A 15565-nucleotide genomic window follows, 5' to 3' on the forward strand; every position below is an offset into this window, starting at 1 on the left:
CGACATTGATGTGTACCCGAGGCCATTGGTTGAAGAACTTTTAGAGTTGTGGCGTGACGAAGGTGTACCCGTGTGGGATGAGCACGAACAAAAGGAATTTAACCTACGAGCGTTGTTATTTGTAACCATCAATGATTGGCCTGCTCTTGGTAACATTTCGGGCAGTCAAACAAGGGATACAATGCATGCACACACTGTTTAGGTGAGACTGATAGTATTTATTTGGGAAACAAGAATGTGTACAGGGGCATCGTCGATTTCTTCCAAAACAACATCACGTAAGAAAGAGAGGAAAGCATTTCGGAGGTGAGGCAGATAACCGAACCAAGCCTACCCGCCCTAATGGGGAAGTTATATATGATATGGTCAAGGATTTAGAAGTGATCTTTGGAAAGGGTCCCGGCGGACAATCTGTTCCGCATGATGTTGACGGACACGTACCCATGTGGAAGAAGAAGTCGATATTTTGGGAGCTACCCTACTGGAAATTCTTAGAGGTTCACTCTGCAATCGACGTGATGCACGTGACGAAAAATCTTTGCGTGAACCTGCTAAACTTCTTGGGCGTGTATGGGAAGACAAAAGATACACCGGATGCACGGCAGGACCAGCAAAGTATCCACGAAGGAAACAACCCGAATCCAGAGAAGTATCAAGGTCCTGCCGACTATGCTCTTACCAAAGAGGAGAAGGAGATCTTTTGAAGTCTGAGTAGCATCAAGGTCCACGTCGGCTTCTCGTCGAATATAAAGGGAATAATAAACATGTCGGAGAAAAAGTTTCAAAACCTAAAGTCTCATGACCGCCACGTGATTATGACACAATTACTTCCGGTTGCATTGAGGGGGCTTCTGCCGGAAAATGTTCGAGTACCCATTGTGAAGCTATGTGCGTTCCTCAATGCAATTTCTCGAGAAGGTGATCAATCCACTTACTCTACAAAATTTACGAGAAGGATGTGGTCCAATGTCTAGTCAGCTTCGAGTTGGTGTTCCCACCATCCTTCTTCAATATTATGACACATCTCCTAGTTCACCCGGTCGAAGAGATTGGCGTTCTCGGTCCCGTATTTCTACACAACATGTTCCCCTTTGAGAGATTCATGGGAGTCTTAAAGAAGTACGTTCATAACCGTGCTAGGCCGAAGGAAGCATCTCCAAGGGCTATGGAACAGAGGAGGTCATTGAGTTTTGTGTTGACTTTATTCCTGACCTTAAGCCGATCGGTGTTCCTGAATCGCGCTATGAGGGAGACTGCGTGGAAAAGGCACGCTAGGAAAGAAATCAGCAACGTGTATGGACGGACATTCTTTCACTCAAGCACACTACACAGTTCTACTTAATTCCATCTTGGTGGCTCCGTACAAAGAGGAACACAAGGAGATCTTACGCTCTAAATACGAGCAACGTGAAGATTGGATTGATGGAGAACACATGAAGACTTTCGGCGGTTGGTTGCAAACACGTCTCATGAATGTCACCGATGACGAGCAGCTGTACTTGTTGGCCAAGCAACCATCTTCTACTATATCGACTTTTCAAGGGTACGAGATTAATGGGAACACATTTTACACTTTCGCCCAAGACAAAAAGAGCACCAACCAAAACAGTGGTGTCCGCTTTGATGCGAGAAGATGGCAATGGGAACAAGGTCACATATTATGGGTACATAGAGGAGATATGGGAACTTGACTATGGACCTAATTTCAAGGTCCCTTTGTTCCGGTGTAAATGGTTCAACCTGAAAGACGGGGTACAGGTAGACCCGCAGTACGGAATGACTACAGTGGATTTCAAGAATCTTGGGTACGACACCGAACCATTCGTCCTAGCCAGTGAAGTGGCTCAGGTTTTTTATGTGAAGGATATGTCTAGCAAACCGAAAAAAAGAAAAGAAAGGCAAGAGGACACATCATACGATGAGCCAAAGCGGCACATAGTTCTTTCAGGAAAAAGAAACATCGTGGGAGTAGAGGACAAGACAGACATGTCAGAAGATTATAATAAGTTTGATGATATTCCACCCTTCAAGGTAAAAATTGACCCAAGCATCATCTTAAACAATGAAGATTGTCCATGGTTGCGTCGCAAAGAAGAAGAAAGGGAAACGAGCGAAGAAAACTCAGAAGACTAGCTAGCTACATATAGGGATCATAACTTGTGTATCTCAATATGGAAATCACTTTTGTGTAATGATGTTACTGTATGTAAGATATTAACAATGGAGATGGTTGGCTTGTTTTACTAGTTAAGTAGCTTTCACGGGCTTGCAGGGAAATTTTTCCGAGGCGGAACTTCCGAATATGCCATATATAGGGCATGTGCACCAAGGGCATATTCGAGAAGTTCCGCCACGGGAGATTTCCCAACCCTTTCCCCAACATTGTTAGAGGAGATGGAGTCTTTCACGGGCTTGCAGGGAAATTTTTCCGAGGCGGAACTTCCGAAGATGCCATAGGGCGTGTGCACCAAGGGCATCTTCGACAAGTTCCGCCACGGGAGATTTCCCAACCCTTTCCCCAACATTGTTAGAGGAGATGGAGTCTTTCACGGGCTTGCAGGGAAATTTTTCCGAGGCGGAACTTCCGAAGATGCCATAGGGCGTGTGCACCAAGGGCATCTTCGACAAGTTCCGCCACGGAGATTTCCCAACCCTTTCCCCAACATTGTTAGAGGAGATGGAGTCTTTCACGGGCTTGCAGGGAAATTTTTCCGAGGCGGAACTTCCGAAGATGCCATAGGGCGTGTGCACCAAGGGCATCTTCGACAAGTTCCGCCACGGGAGATTTCCCAACCCTTTCCTCCATCCATGGTGATGAAACTCTCCATCCATGTTGGCTTGTTGAGCTGCTTCCCATGGCGTATCGATGCTCCTTTTATAGGCACGGCGCCGCTTCTACTTTGTCTTCTTCTGCCGACAGCTTTAGTACCGGTTGCACCCACCAACCGGTACTAGAGGTTACCCACGCGTCCTTATCCCACCGACAGGGCGTCGTGCCCTACATACTTTATCTCATCGAGCAGGGCGTCCTTATCCTGCCGACAGCTTTAGTACCGGTTGCACCCACCAACCGGTACTAAAGGTTACCCACGCGTCCTTATCCCACCGACAGTTTTGTTACATGACAGAAAAACACCTTTAGTACCGGTTGCACCCACCAACCGGTACTAGAGGTTACCCACGCGTCCTTATCCCACCGACAGGGCGTCGTGCCCTACATACTTTATCTCATCGAGCAGGGCGTCCTTATCCTGCCGACAGCTCTAGTACCGGTTGCACCCACCAAAACCGGTACTAAAGGTTACCCACGCGTCCTTATCCCACCGACAGTTTTGTTACATGACAGAAAAACACCTTTAGTACCGATTGCACCCACCAACCGGTACTAAAGGTTTGCCTCTGTTTTCCCGCCTATTTTCTTCCCGCGCTTTCCACCGGTTCCCGCCTCTTTCTTCCCGCCATTTTTTCACTATATATATGTAGGCTTAGCCACCATTTACATATTTACATACTTTATCTCATCGAGCAGGGCGTCCTTATCCTGCCGACAGCTTTAGCACCGGTTGCACCCACCAACCGGTACTAAAGGTTACCCACGCGTCCTTATCCCACCGACAGGGCGTCGTGCGCTACATACTTTATCTCATCGAGCAGGGCGTCCTTATCCTGCCGACAGCTTTAGTACCGGTTGCACCCACCAACCGGTACTAAAGGTTTGCCTCTGTCTTCCCGCCTATTTTCTTCCCACGCTTTTCACCGGTTCCCGCCTTTGTCTTCCCGCCATTTTCCACTATATATATGTAGGCTTGGCCACCATTTACATATCACATCTAGACTCATATCTGCAAACCTCATCATTCTCTCCCATGGCTTCCATCGCATCTCTAACCCCCCGGGAGGCGGAGGCGCTTTGCGCCTCGAACTACCCCTGCCCGCCGGGCTACCGCGTCCCGACCGGCTGGTTGCTAAGCGTCGGAGGCGTACCGGTCCCTCCAGTCCCTCTAGGTGTGGCGCGCGAGATGGCCATCACGAACCACTACTACTTCGAGCTCACGCCAGAGCAGCGGAGGAATCCCCAGTGGCATCCCGACTACAGCCCGACTTGGGAAAGCTTCTTCATCAATCGGCGTGAGAGGGCGCTTTCCAGGCATGAGGAGGGCGGTCCGCCTCCTTCGAACTTCAACGAGGCCGGCCGTCGGCTGTGGTGGCGCGGCCGGACTCTCCAGGGCGTCATGGCCTACCGTGGCCCCCGCCTGCGCTACCCTCAGTCCCAGCCCACGCGTGCTCACCCGCCGACCGGAGAGTACCGCGACCCCGATGCCAGCGACGATGATGACGGCGACTATGACGACTACAGTGGCGACTACTACAGGGCTAGGCAGGAGTATGACTGAATGACTCCAACAGTAGAATTTGGCCATGTATCTTTAATTTTCAGTTAAACTATGTATTTTAATTCGAGTTCAATCGTAATAAAATTTTATTCCCGCCCTTTATTTCCCGCCTTTTTCTGTCGTACGTGGCGGGAAAGTTTCCCGCGCGGACGGCGTCGTGGCAAGAGTAAAGAATAGAAATAGATAATATATAGAAAAGAATTAGAAAATATATAGAAAAGAAATATAAAAAAGGATATAGAAAACAAATAGAAAAGAAAACAAACGGAAATAGTAAAAGAAATAGAAAAGAAATAGAGAAGAAAAGAAACAGAAAATAAAAAGAAAAGAAAAGAAACACAAAAGAAAAGAAAGAAAACATAAAAGAAAAGAAAGAAGAAACAGAAAACAAAATAAATAGAAAAGAAAAGAAACACAAAAGAAAGGGGAAAGAAAATGAAAAGAAAAGAAATAGAAAATGAAAAGAAATAGAAAATGAAAAGAAAAGAAATAGAAAATGAAAAGAAATAGAAAATGAGAAGAAAAGAAAAGAAACACAAAATAAAAGGAAAAAGAAACAGAAAAGAAAGAAGAAAACAGTAAAAGAAAAAAGAAACAAAGAAAAGAAAAGAAAACAAGAAAAGAAAAAAGAAAACAAAAAAAAACCCTTTAGTACCGGTTGGTACCACCAACCGGTACGAAGAGTCTTTCGTACCGGTTGGTGGTACCAACCGGTACTAAAGGCCCATCGCCCTGTTTTACACTTAGCCGGCGACCGAAAAATCCCAAAATCTTCTTTCTCCCCCGCGCGACAGCGAGAGCCGCCGACGACGCCGACGCACCCACGCCGCCGACGCACCCACGCCGCCGCCGACGAAGCCGCCGCCGCAGACGCAGCCGCCACCGCCGACGCAGCCGCCGCCGCCCGCAGTACCTCCCGGCCCTCCTCCTTTTTCCGCCGCCCGCATCCACGCCTCCCCGCTCGCGGCCGCCGACCCTTTCGTGGTCAGCCTCGCGCTCAAGGCCTGCGCCGCGGCCGCCGACGCCGGCCACGCCGCGTCGCTGCACGCTCGCCGTCAGGTCCTCGGCCGTCTCCTCCGACGCCGGCCACGCCACCGCGCTAGCAGACGCCTACGCCAAGGCCGGCCGCCTCGCGCTCGGGGTGTTCGACGAAATGCTCGTGGGCGCCCGACGCGGGCGGGCCGACGCTCGTGGCGCGCTGACGCGGGCGGGCCGACGCCACGACGCGCTCCGCCGCTTCGCTGAGATGCGCGCCTCGGGGGTGCCCTGCGACTCGCACGCATGCGCCGCTGTGCTCACCGCGTGCGCCGAAGCCAGGCTGCTGCTGTGCGGCCGTGAGGTGCACGCGCTCTGCGCCAAGCTCGGCATCGACGCCATGCCCTACGTCGCCAACACCCTCGCCACGCTGTATGCGCGCTGCGGCGACAACATGCGCAACATGCTCGGCGATGCAGCGAAGGGCCGCTCAAGTTACTGACCTGAACGCGCGCTCCTGTGGCTGGCGTGGAGGAGTATGTCGGCCTCCTGGAGGCTGGCGCGCTGCTCGAACGCCTCCAGCAGCAGCTGGTGCACGTACGCCTTCTGCGCCCTGTTGAGGTGCTGCGGCACGCACTCGACGCCGGCGAGCTCGATCTTGACGAGCTGGCAGATGGAGTTCACGTACACGGTGGCGCCGCCGACGCCGCCGGTCTGCCCTGCGGTGTACGCGTACACCCTGTCGCCGGCCTCGCATTGCCTGGCGTGTTTCGTCGTTGCCTCCCACATCCTGTCAGTCAGTGGCGGAGCTTGGAAGAAAGTCTTGGGCGGGCCAAAGGAAAACACAAAATGCTCAAGGATCTTTCTTCAGCTTTACACATGTCCATCTCCTTTCCTTTTCAAGAAAAAATCTAATTTTCTTTGAGTGGGCTTTAGCTGTTATTTTGCAAAACTGAAAATTAATTTTGGCTAACAATCCTCCGTCTATCAAATTGGTAAGCCAAAGTTTGGGTAAAGAAAGAATCAAGTATCGACAGGAAATCGGAGAAATCGGGGCATCGCTCGCGGGCTGCTCTCCGGCCGGTGTGCCGCACGTTGTGGCCGTGTACCTGTAGGGTGCAGCTGCGGCGGTCCCTTTGCTGGTGGCGGCGGCAGCTCACGAGTCAGAAGCCAGAAACATGGGCGGGCCATGGCCCGGTTTGGCTCCAACGAAGCTCCGCCAGTGCTGTCAGTCATGCCGTCGCCCATTATCTGAAAACAGAGCAAAATCAGAACCGAACAAAACCTTCCATGATTTGCAAATCTGACCATGAAGAAGCACTGGGAAGTTAATTAGCATCTGCACGATGCGGTTTAAATACTAGTAGTGCTAGGTGTGTATCCATACGGCGAGGGGTGTACGGTCGATATATAGACAGCCGCCGCGACATAGAGGGAAGAGCGAGAGGACGAGCGCCGAGTGTTAGGGTTAGGGTCTGTAGCGGTGCCGAGTCCGTGGCGGTGCCGCCGCGACATAGAGAGAAGAGCGAGAGGAGGAGGGGGAACACCGTGTCCGTGGCCGTGGCGGTCCGTTAGGGTTTTTTTGCTTTCTTCATTTCAATTGTTATCCATCTAGCAATCTGTTATATGATCATTACATGATGAATGAAATACAATTGCTTTCTTAATTTTGCAGTGACATTGAGGTATGGAGGACGGCACCTTCGTCCGAGATGAGGAGGGGGAAGAAGCGGTGCAGCGATTGATCTATGAGAGTGCCCGTGGTCCGGAACCCGACGATGGAGATGACAACGAGTACGCCGACTTTCTGAATGATTTTGGCGAGGGACTTGAGTCTGAACAAGTTAGAAAAGACAATGAAGTGTCCATCACAAACTCCGGCGAGGTGTATATCTATGTATCAATTAGTCTGTGTTCATCCCTAGATGCATTCATTTATTTGTATTGCACTTATTAACGAATAATTTTTTCTTTTAGCCTTATACGGATCATCGAGCAAGTCTGTTAGAACAAAACGAGGCCCGACGGGTGCTAAAGGGCGAGGGCAGGTTAGCCCTCACGGCATTCAAGGCTAATGGTGAACCAGTGGAGCCCAAGGAGTTTTGCCGCAAATTTACAAGTCAATCCGGAGTTATTGTTAGGGACCATGTACCGATCAGCATTCAAGAGTGGCATAAGCCGAAGAACCCGGAGAGTGGTGCTACTTATGTCAACGACAGCATGAAAAAATTTCTTTGGGAAACGCTACTGACAAAGTTCAGCCTACCGGAAGACATGACGGAAGGCCAGAAGGATAAAGTCAAGGAATGGACATGGAAGAAGATGGCCATACAATTCCAGAGCTTCAAGAAAAATTTATGGGACAAATATAAGAATGAAGATCCAGTATTCGATGATAATACCGAAAATCTAGTGAAGATAAAAGATCACTGGGCCGCATTTAAGGAGTATAAGAAATCGTCTAAGTTTGTGTCCCGATCGAAGAAAAATACCGAAAATGCTGCAAAGAAGAAACTTCCGCATCATTTGGGGTCAGGTGGCTACAAGAGTGCCATTCCGAAGTGGACAGCGTTTGAGAATAAACTGATGGATCATGGAATCACTCCACAGACATGGGACTGGCCCGAACGGTCCAAGTTCTGGTTGTTCGCTCATGGGGCAGGGTTGGACCCAAAGACAGTGGTTGATCGTTGCGAAGGGAAAATGGAAGGAAAAAATTGAGGCAATTGTACCGAAGCTTGTAGATGCAATTGAAAAGGTCAGAAAGGGAGAGTACATTCCCGATCGAGAGAATGACGAGCTGACACTCGCTCTGGGGAACCCTGAACATGTTGGACGGGTACGAGCTCGCCCAGGTCTCACCATGAAGGAAGCGTGGCCGGACAGCGCTGACACTTATAGAAGCCGTTCGCGAAAGAAGAAGAAGGACGCCGACATTGTAACGGAGTTGTTATCTAGGGTGGAGGCTCTTGAGAGAAATCAGAGGGCACCTGATCAGCCACTGTTTCTACAGGATCCACAAGCCGATGCTGCCCCATCTCAGCGAAGAAGCAGTGTCGGTTCCTCGCATCTTGACGGATGTGGAGGAAGCTACCCCGTGGATTATGTCACGGAGAAGACAGATTGCGAGCTACATATGTTAATCAGGACCGCGTCTCGTTAAGGTGGCGGTCGGCTATGTGTACCCAAGTGAAGATGGAGCAATGCACCATCATATGCCCATTCCACCTGGTTGTGTTCGTGTCGGGGTGGATGAAGTTGTTTCGGGGTTTGAAAAAGTGGAGCTTGATATTCCTAGAGGTGAAGATGAGAGGACAATGGGCGATGTCAAGCACGGTTTCGCCCTATTGCCGAAGAAGTACGTCGTCCTTTAGCAAAGGCCACCGACTCCTACACATTAGCAGCAAATGCCATCGACTCCTCCCCGGTGGCAGTCCTGGTGAGCAGCCAAGTCCACACCTACGAGAGGGACCCCAGCGTGAGTCCACCATCTCGAGATCCTCCGCGTAAGACAGCGTCCGTTAAGCGGAACGGTACGCCGCCTAGGAAGAAAGCTAGAAAGGAGAAACAACTGCCGCCTCCTGAGAAGTTACCTTGGGAAAAAACTCCAGAGGAAAACGCGGAGGCCGTTAAGGCCGAGGTGAAGAAATTTTTTGCACCGAAAGTGCCAGAGATACCTTTCGAGAAGACACTAGATCGGGAGAAAGTTGTGCGTACCGTTGACAATCTATATGACCCTGTACCATCGCCGCCATCTGACTATGCGCGTTCTATTGAAAGGTCGTATGACAAGATGATCGAGGCGACAAAACCCGTTAAATCGGGTATCAGGGAGATAAAAGGGATACACAGTGTCTACCAGCTCGGACAACAACCCGTTCAATCGGTCGCCCCTCTCAAGGTGTTTGACGGGAAGACCGTTCAAAGTTCTCGACAAGACGCAACTGATTACGCCTTAGCTGAACGAGCATATCAGTTTGTTCAAGGGAAAGATTTGGTCGAGAATCTCAGGAAGGTACCAACATGTATGCGTAACTTGCATTCGTGGTACCTTAAGGCCTCAAAGGAAGGGATCGAGACTATCATGGTGCGAGTTAGGGAAGAGCACTACTTCCAGGAGTATTGTGTGAACGTTGACTTCGCCGAACTCTTTCAGTTATACAATCTCCGGGCCCTCGACAAATCAATCATCAGTTGCTATTGTCTCGTAAGTGATTTATTTATTTAATTTGAGAAGTCCTTCATTGTCAGCAGAATAGAATCTATTGTGCGCCATATCCGGCAGATCGAAGAGGCACGAATGCAAACGGGACGATATCACGTACATTGGGTTCATTGACCCGAACACAATGCATGTCAAAACCATAGATGATCCCCTCTATAACAAGGATACACCGCAGACTTTGCTAAGGTTTTTGAAGCGACAACGTGACAAAAAGCTAATACTTTGGCCTTACAACTTCGAGTGAGTCTTACTGTCTTATAACACATTATATTTTGCTCACCGTATGTCAAAATTTTAACTAATGACTACATATTGAAACGTGCGTAGGTTTCACTTTATTCTTCTCGTCATCAATTTGGAAATTGGAGAAGTTGAAGTCTTGGACTCACTAACCAAAGAAAAGGATCTATACGTGTCTTGTTTTTTAATGCTCGAGAAGGTAATTTGAATTCTTATCGGTTTGTTTCGTTAATTTCCTGCTTTGAACTAATTGATGACTCTTTTATGCATTTTCTTTTGTCGAGCAGCGTATGGCAAACTTTCATCAAGGAAGATACGTCCCGTGAATGGCCACCGAAGCTGCGATGGCGTGCGAAAGTAAGTAGTACTACCTAGGTCCACACACCTTTCAATTATCATACTTGACTATTGTTTGATTGAATTATATTCTTGTAAAGAAATGCCCGCAACAACCTCCGGGGACCGATCTCTGTGGATTCTTCGTTTGCGAGTTCATCCGCAGAATTGTCAACGAGAGAACGAATAATGAGAGAAATAAAGAGGTACAAAAACAATCTTCACAAATTTGTTTTGTTATCATAAGTTGTGCCGAGTTTCAGTAATAGTTGTTTCATGTATTCATTTGTATCTTATTCTTTTATAGTTGGCAAGAAAGCGGAACAAGCTCTCAATCGATGACCGCTTCATAGCAATAGGCGAGGAATTGGCGGGATTTTTCCTTCGGGACGTCATACCACCACTCGCAGAGCACCACAATGAATGAAGATGTACATGTTACATATATCGTTGACTCGAAGAGTACCACTATGCTACATGTAATAGACATATATAGAGTACGCCTCGGAGAGCACCACTATGCATGAAGATCGATCTTCATGCATAGTGCTACTTAATTTGCGATCTCATGCAATAACATGTGTGTTATATTATATGCACCAACTTGCTATGCATCATCTTGATCTTCATGTACTACCTAAACCCAAACGCGTTTCTGGTGCATCGACGCGATATGAATCAAACCGATATCCCTAAACCTCTCCAAAACCCTAAAAAGCCAATTCTCTGCCGCGGCAGAGATTTGGGAAAATTCCCTGCCGCGGGGGGAACCTTTGGTACCGGTTCGTATTACCAACCGGTACCAAAGATCCTCAGCCCTGAGCTCTCCTGGTGGCCCACGTGGAGGCCCGTTTTATACCGGTTCGTAAGCAACCGGTACGAAAGGGGGGGGCTTTAGTGCCGAATAATTTGTACCGGTTGCAAAACCGGTACGAATGGCCCTCTGGAACCGGTATAGATGACCGTTTTTCTACTAGTGTAATTTTGTGGGTCCGCCACTCAGACTAGGTAATTATTATATTCACACGCATGAGCAGGCCTGAGCACGGTCCATGAGCCGCTAACCACTATTCTCATCTTCAAAGTCCAAAATGTAGGTCCCTTGTGCAGCCAGGCATAGATGGGGTTAGAAAAGTTTTTAGACTGGGTTTAGATATGAAATCTGCATAGGTTTTCTCATCGTTACGTGTGATGCATTGGGGTCAGCTGCACGGCTGCACCCTATCCTTCTACGGGAGCTCCGCCCCTGCGTACTGTGAAGATAATGTATGAAATGGGATTGATCATCCCACCATGTTTTGCCCACTCGAAGAATCTCCAAACTTGAACCGGTACGTGAGCGTGAGCGGAAGAGGCGACCAGGAGAGGCGGTGGCGAGAACCATCTAAGGTTTCGTTCTCCTCGTCAGCGATGTCGTTGGTTCACTCCATTTCCGGTGTCCTTGGAATCTTGAAGGTGTGGTTAACCATGGCACCTCGTTGATGGGAGTTTCCGTTCCTTTTGAGGTTGTTTTTATTGTCTTTTTGGATGATGCTACATCCGTACACCTAATCTTATTCTCGCTCCGGTCGGATTTCGTATTCATTGGTGTGGTTTTATGTTGGTCTCTTTCAATCTACGATTGTTATCATTAGCGATGGTTGCTGCTAAGGTGCCCCGGTCCTTTGAGAACTTAGCATGTCAACTTCCCGTCTGTCTACTACAACAAACTATACTACGACAAATTTTTCCCTACTCCTCTGATGGAGGGGCAAGGACACGGGGGCGCCTTTGGCTCATGATAGTGTTTGTAGTTTTCGCTAATTGGTCCAAGTACCTATTTACAATCTTTATTACTTTTTAAGCTACTTGTACTACGGTTAATGATTATTAATATATCGGTGAAATTTCCTAAAAAAAAATCTATACATAATACAGTAGCATGTATTCCGTAGATTAACTAATTTGGACGCGAGAAGAGGCATGGAGTTTTTTCACGCCTCTGCTACGTGTCGCCTTCGACGTAACACCATCCCCTCTCTGGAGGTCGATGGTGTCACTACCTCCTCCCACCTTGAGAAAGCGGTTGTTCTTAAAAATTTCTTCTCTACCCTCCTCGGGTCGGTCACCAATTGTGAGTGGCGGTTTAACCTGGCTGATCTCTACTACAACTCTAGGGCCCTCCCGGCCTCCCTCAGTACTCCGTTTTCCCACGACGAGATCCGCAAGGCCTTCTCTGACATGAACAAACAGTCGAGCCCCGGGCCTGATGGCTTCGGCCCCTCCTTCTTCTCCACCTTTTGGGGCTTGGTCTCTTCGGACGTTTTTGGAGTTTTCTCCTCCTTCTACGATGGTTCCATTGACCTCACAAGAATCAACAGGGCCTTCCTGGTCCTCCTCCCAAAAGTAGACGCTGCAAACCATCCCTCTCTCTTCAGGCCAATTTCCCTCCAGAATTGTGTCATGAAGGCTATCACAAAGGTGCTCACTTCTAGACTCCAATGTGCCATCCACTCTCTTGTGGATGCCGATCAAACCGGCTTCCTCTCTGGGCGTCGTATCTCTGAAAATATCGTCTACGCTGCGGACCTCATTCGGTGTTGCCACCTAAAAAAAGCCCCCGCCGTCGTCTTCAAAATCGACTTCAGAAAAGCTTTCGATTCCGTTAACTGGGACAGCCTCCTGACCATTCTCAAAACTAGGGGCTTCGACGAACGCTGGTGCGAGTGGATGTCCCGCATTCTTTCCACCGGACACACTGCGATCCTCCTCAATGGGGTCCCGGGGGACTGGATTCGTTGCCGCAATGGGCTTCGGCAAGGTGACCCTCTTTCTCCATACCTCTTCATCATCGTGGCGGACGTCCTTCAACGCCTTATCCGTAAATCTTGGAGGGACGGCTTGATTGGCCACCCCCTCTCGCCTGACCTGCCTTGTCCCGTCCTCCAATATGCTGATGACACTCTCATCATCTGTAGGGCCAACCATGATGCGGTCTCCCACCTCAAACTCGTCCTCGATGACTTCGCCGCTGCTACCGGGTTGGCCATCAATTTTCACAAATCATGCTTCATCCCCATGCATGTCGGCGACGATGATGCTCATCGGATGGCTGCCACCCTTGGGTGCCCCATCTCCTCCTTCCCGCAACCCTATCTCGGATTGCCACTCTCCCCCACAAAACTCCCCATCTCTGCCTTTGCCCCGCTGATCCAATCTTTCGACCGTCGTCTCTCTGGGTGGCGGGCTCTCCTCCTCTCTTCGGGTGGTCGGCTTCTGTTGTGTAATGCAGTTCTTAATAATCTTGCTACTTACTACATGTGTTCGTACTTGCTTCCCCGTGGTGTGATAGAAAGTATAGATAAAAGGCGCCGTGCTTTCTTTTGGACCGGCAAGGATTCTTGTTCGGGTGCTCGTTGTTTAATTGCTTGGGACAAAGCTTTGTTGTCTAAACAGGAGGGTGGCTTCAGCATCAGGGATCTCCACCGGCAAAACAGGTGCTTGCTGCTCAACTTCGTCCACAAACTCCACCAGCCTTAGAGTCTTCCGTGGAAGGACTGGTTCCGCCTTCACTCGCCTTCGGACCTTGGGGACACGTCATCTACTCCATCATTCCTCGAGAAGATTGTTGCTGAATGTCTGCCGCTCTACCGCTCCATCACTCGGTGCTCCGTTGTTAGTGGTACTTCCACTGCGTTCTGGAAGGACAAGTGGAGGCCTGGGGGGAGCTTTGCCGACCAGTTCCCCGCGCTGTTCTCCCATTGCACGCGGCCGAACGCGACGGTCGCTGTGGTTCTTGCCTCGGGTCTCTCTCTTCAGCCGCGCATGTCTTCTGCCGCCGCCCGCGAGCTCGCCATCGTCAACCAGGTCATCGACGCCACGTCGCTCCGCGATGGCCACGATATCCGCTCCCTCGACACCTCCTCGGCCCCGCCGTTCAGCTCGCGTGCCGCCTACCGCCTGCTCTCCCCGGCGCTGCCGGTTGACGCTTCAGCTTGTATTGCGTGGGGATCTCGACTCCCCGCAAAGCTGAAGATCTTCGCCTACCTCGCCGACATCGACAGGCTCAGCACCCGCGCCAACCTCTTCTTCAAGAACTGTGCTCCCTCGGCGATCTGCGCCGCCTGTCCTACCGAGGAGACCGGACGTCATATCTTCTTCGACTGCACGCTTGCCTCTGGTGTTTGGGCTCGCCTTGGGGTCGATATCCCTGCTGACCGTTTCTCCTTCTGGGACCTTGCTCAGCCTCGCGACTTCCCTGTGGACGTGTGGCGGGTTGGAATGGCTGTGCTGCTTTGGTCTCTCTGGAAGGCCAGGAACGATTTGGTTTTCAACAATAGAAATTGCACTGCCCAGCTGGTCATTCGTAGGGCCTGTGAGGACCTGGCTGTTTGGAGATGGCGCTTCAAAGAGGAAGACCGGCTACCTCTAGACTCCCTCCGATCCTTCTTTCTTTCCTGTAACATGTAATTGAGATGTGCTTCTTTTTTATTCTCTCCCCACCCCCTGCTGATCCCTGTCGCATTGTAAATCTTTGTATGGACTGACTGCCTAGTCACTTCGAGGGTAATAAAATCACAAACGGTGGGGAGTAATCCCCCCCGTCATTCTCGAAAAAAAAAGAGGCATGGAGTTTAGCCGGAATTGTCCACTGACAGTTGGACGCCAGGTTCGTTTTGCGGGAGTTTGACCTGAAGAAAACAATGCTCACTCATGGAACTCTGGAAGGGTGTTCAGGCATCGCAAGCTTCCGAGTCCAAGACGGCACGTCGTCGCCTCGAAGTCGGAATGTGGCGCCTCGAGGTTGGACGGGGCCGATCGAGCGCCAGATCTCCTTCCACGCGCTCGCCGCGCCGCGCCGCGTGCACGGGCAGACGACGCGTTTCGCTCGGCGTAGAGCTTAGCTAGCCGATCCGACGAGCCGCGGCTCGGCTCGGCTCAGGCCGAACGGAACGGAACGGTCGCTAGATTTGCCTTCCCCTTTGTTTTCTGCAAATCGTTTGACTTTGCAGGCTGCGACCCCGGGCTGGGAGCCTTGTGCCCTGTGCGGCTACTCGATAGTGGAAGCGGTGGATGGATGGAGCACTACTGCAGCGATAGAATGATGGAGCATGGCTGCGTGCATGCAGTCTGCACCTGGACGGAAGTTTCCTTCTAGGACATGCGCGCGTCGGTTGCTCGATCTCGAGAGGGACGTGCGCGCCGCCGGGTGTGCGCGCGTCCACCGTCGCTGTCCGCCGGGAAACGCCACCACCCGCCCGCCGGCGACAGACACGGACCCGTCCGACGTGTCGACGCGCCTCTCGTCGCGCGCCATTGACTTGACACTGCTACGTACTAAACAATTGCAGATTTCTTCTTTGGGGAGAAGGTTTTAGGTCGACCAATAAAAAGATCGGTTTGCCAATTCTCGATC

At 50.3% G+C, this 15565-nt stretch overlaps 1 protein-coding gene across 1 annotated transcript; it reads left to right on the forward strand.

The window, feature by feature from the left end:
• Positions 1 to 5907: 5907 nt before the first annotated feature.
• On the forward strand, positions 5908 to 15307 carry LOC127329650 (uncharacterized). Its single transcript, XM_051356133.2, has 4 exons — positions 5908 to 6161; positions 12327 to 13233; positions 13690 to 14524; positions 15162 to 15307. The coding sequence occupies exons 1-4, from the start codon at positions 5908 to 5910 to the stop codon at positions 15305 to 15307; spliced, it is 2142 nt and encodes a 713-aa protein (XP_051212093.2).
• Positions 15308 to 15565: the final 258 nt, after the last annotated feature.

Source organism: Lolium perenne, chromosome 2 (assembly GCF_019359855.2).
Source record: "Lolium perenne isolate Kyuss_39 chromosome 2, Kyuss_2.0, whole genome shotgun sequence".
Classification (NCBI taxonomy): Eukaryota; Viridiplantae; Streptophyta; class Magnoliopsida; order Poales; family Poaceae; genus Lolium; species Lolium perenne.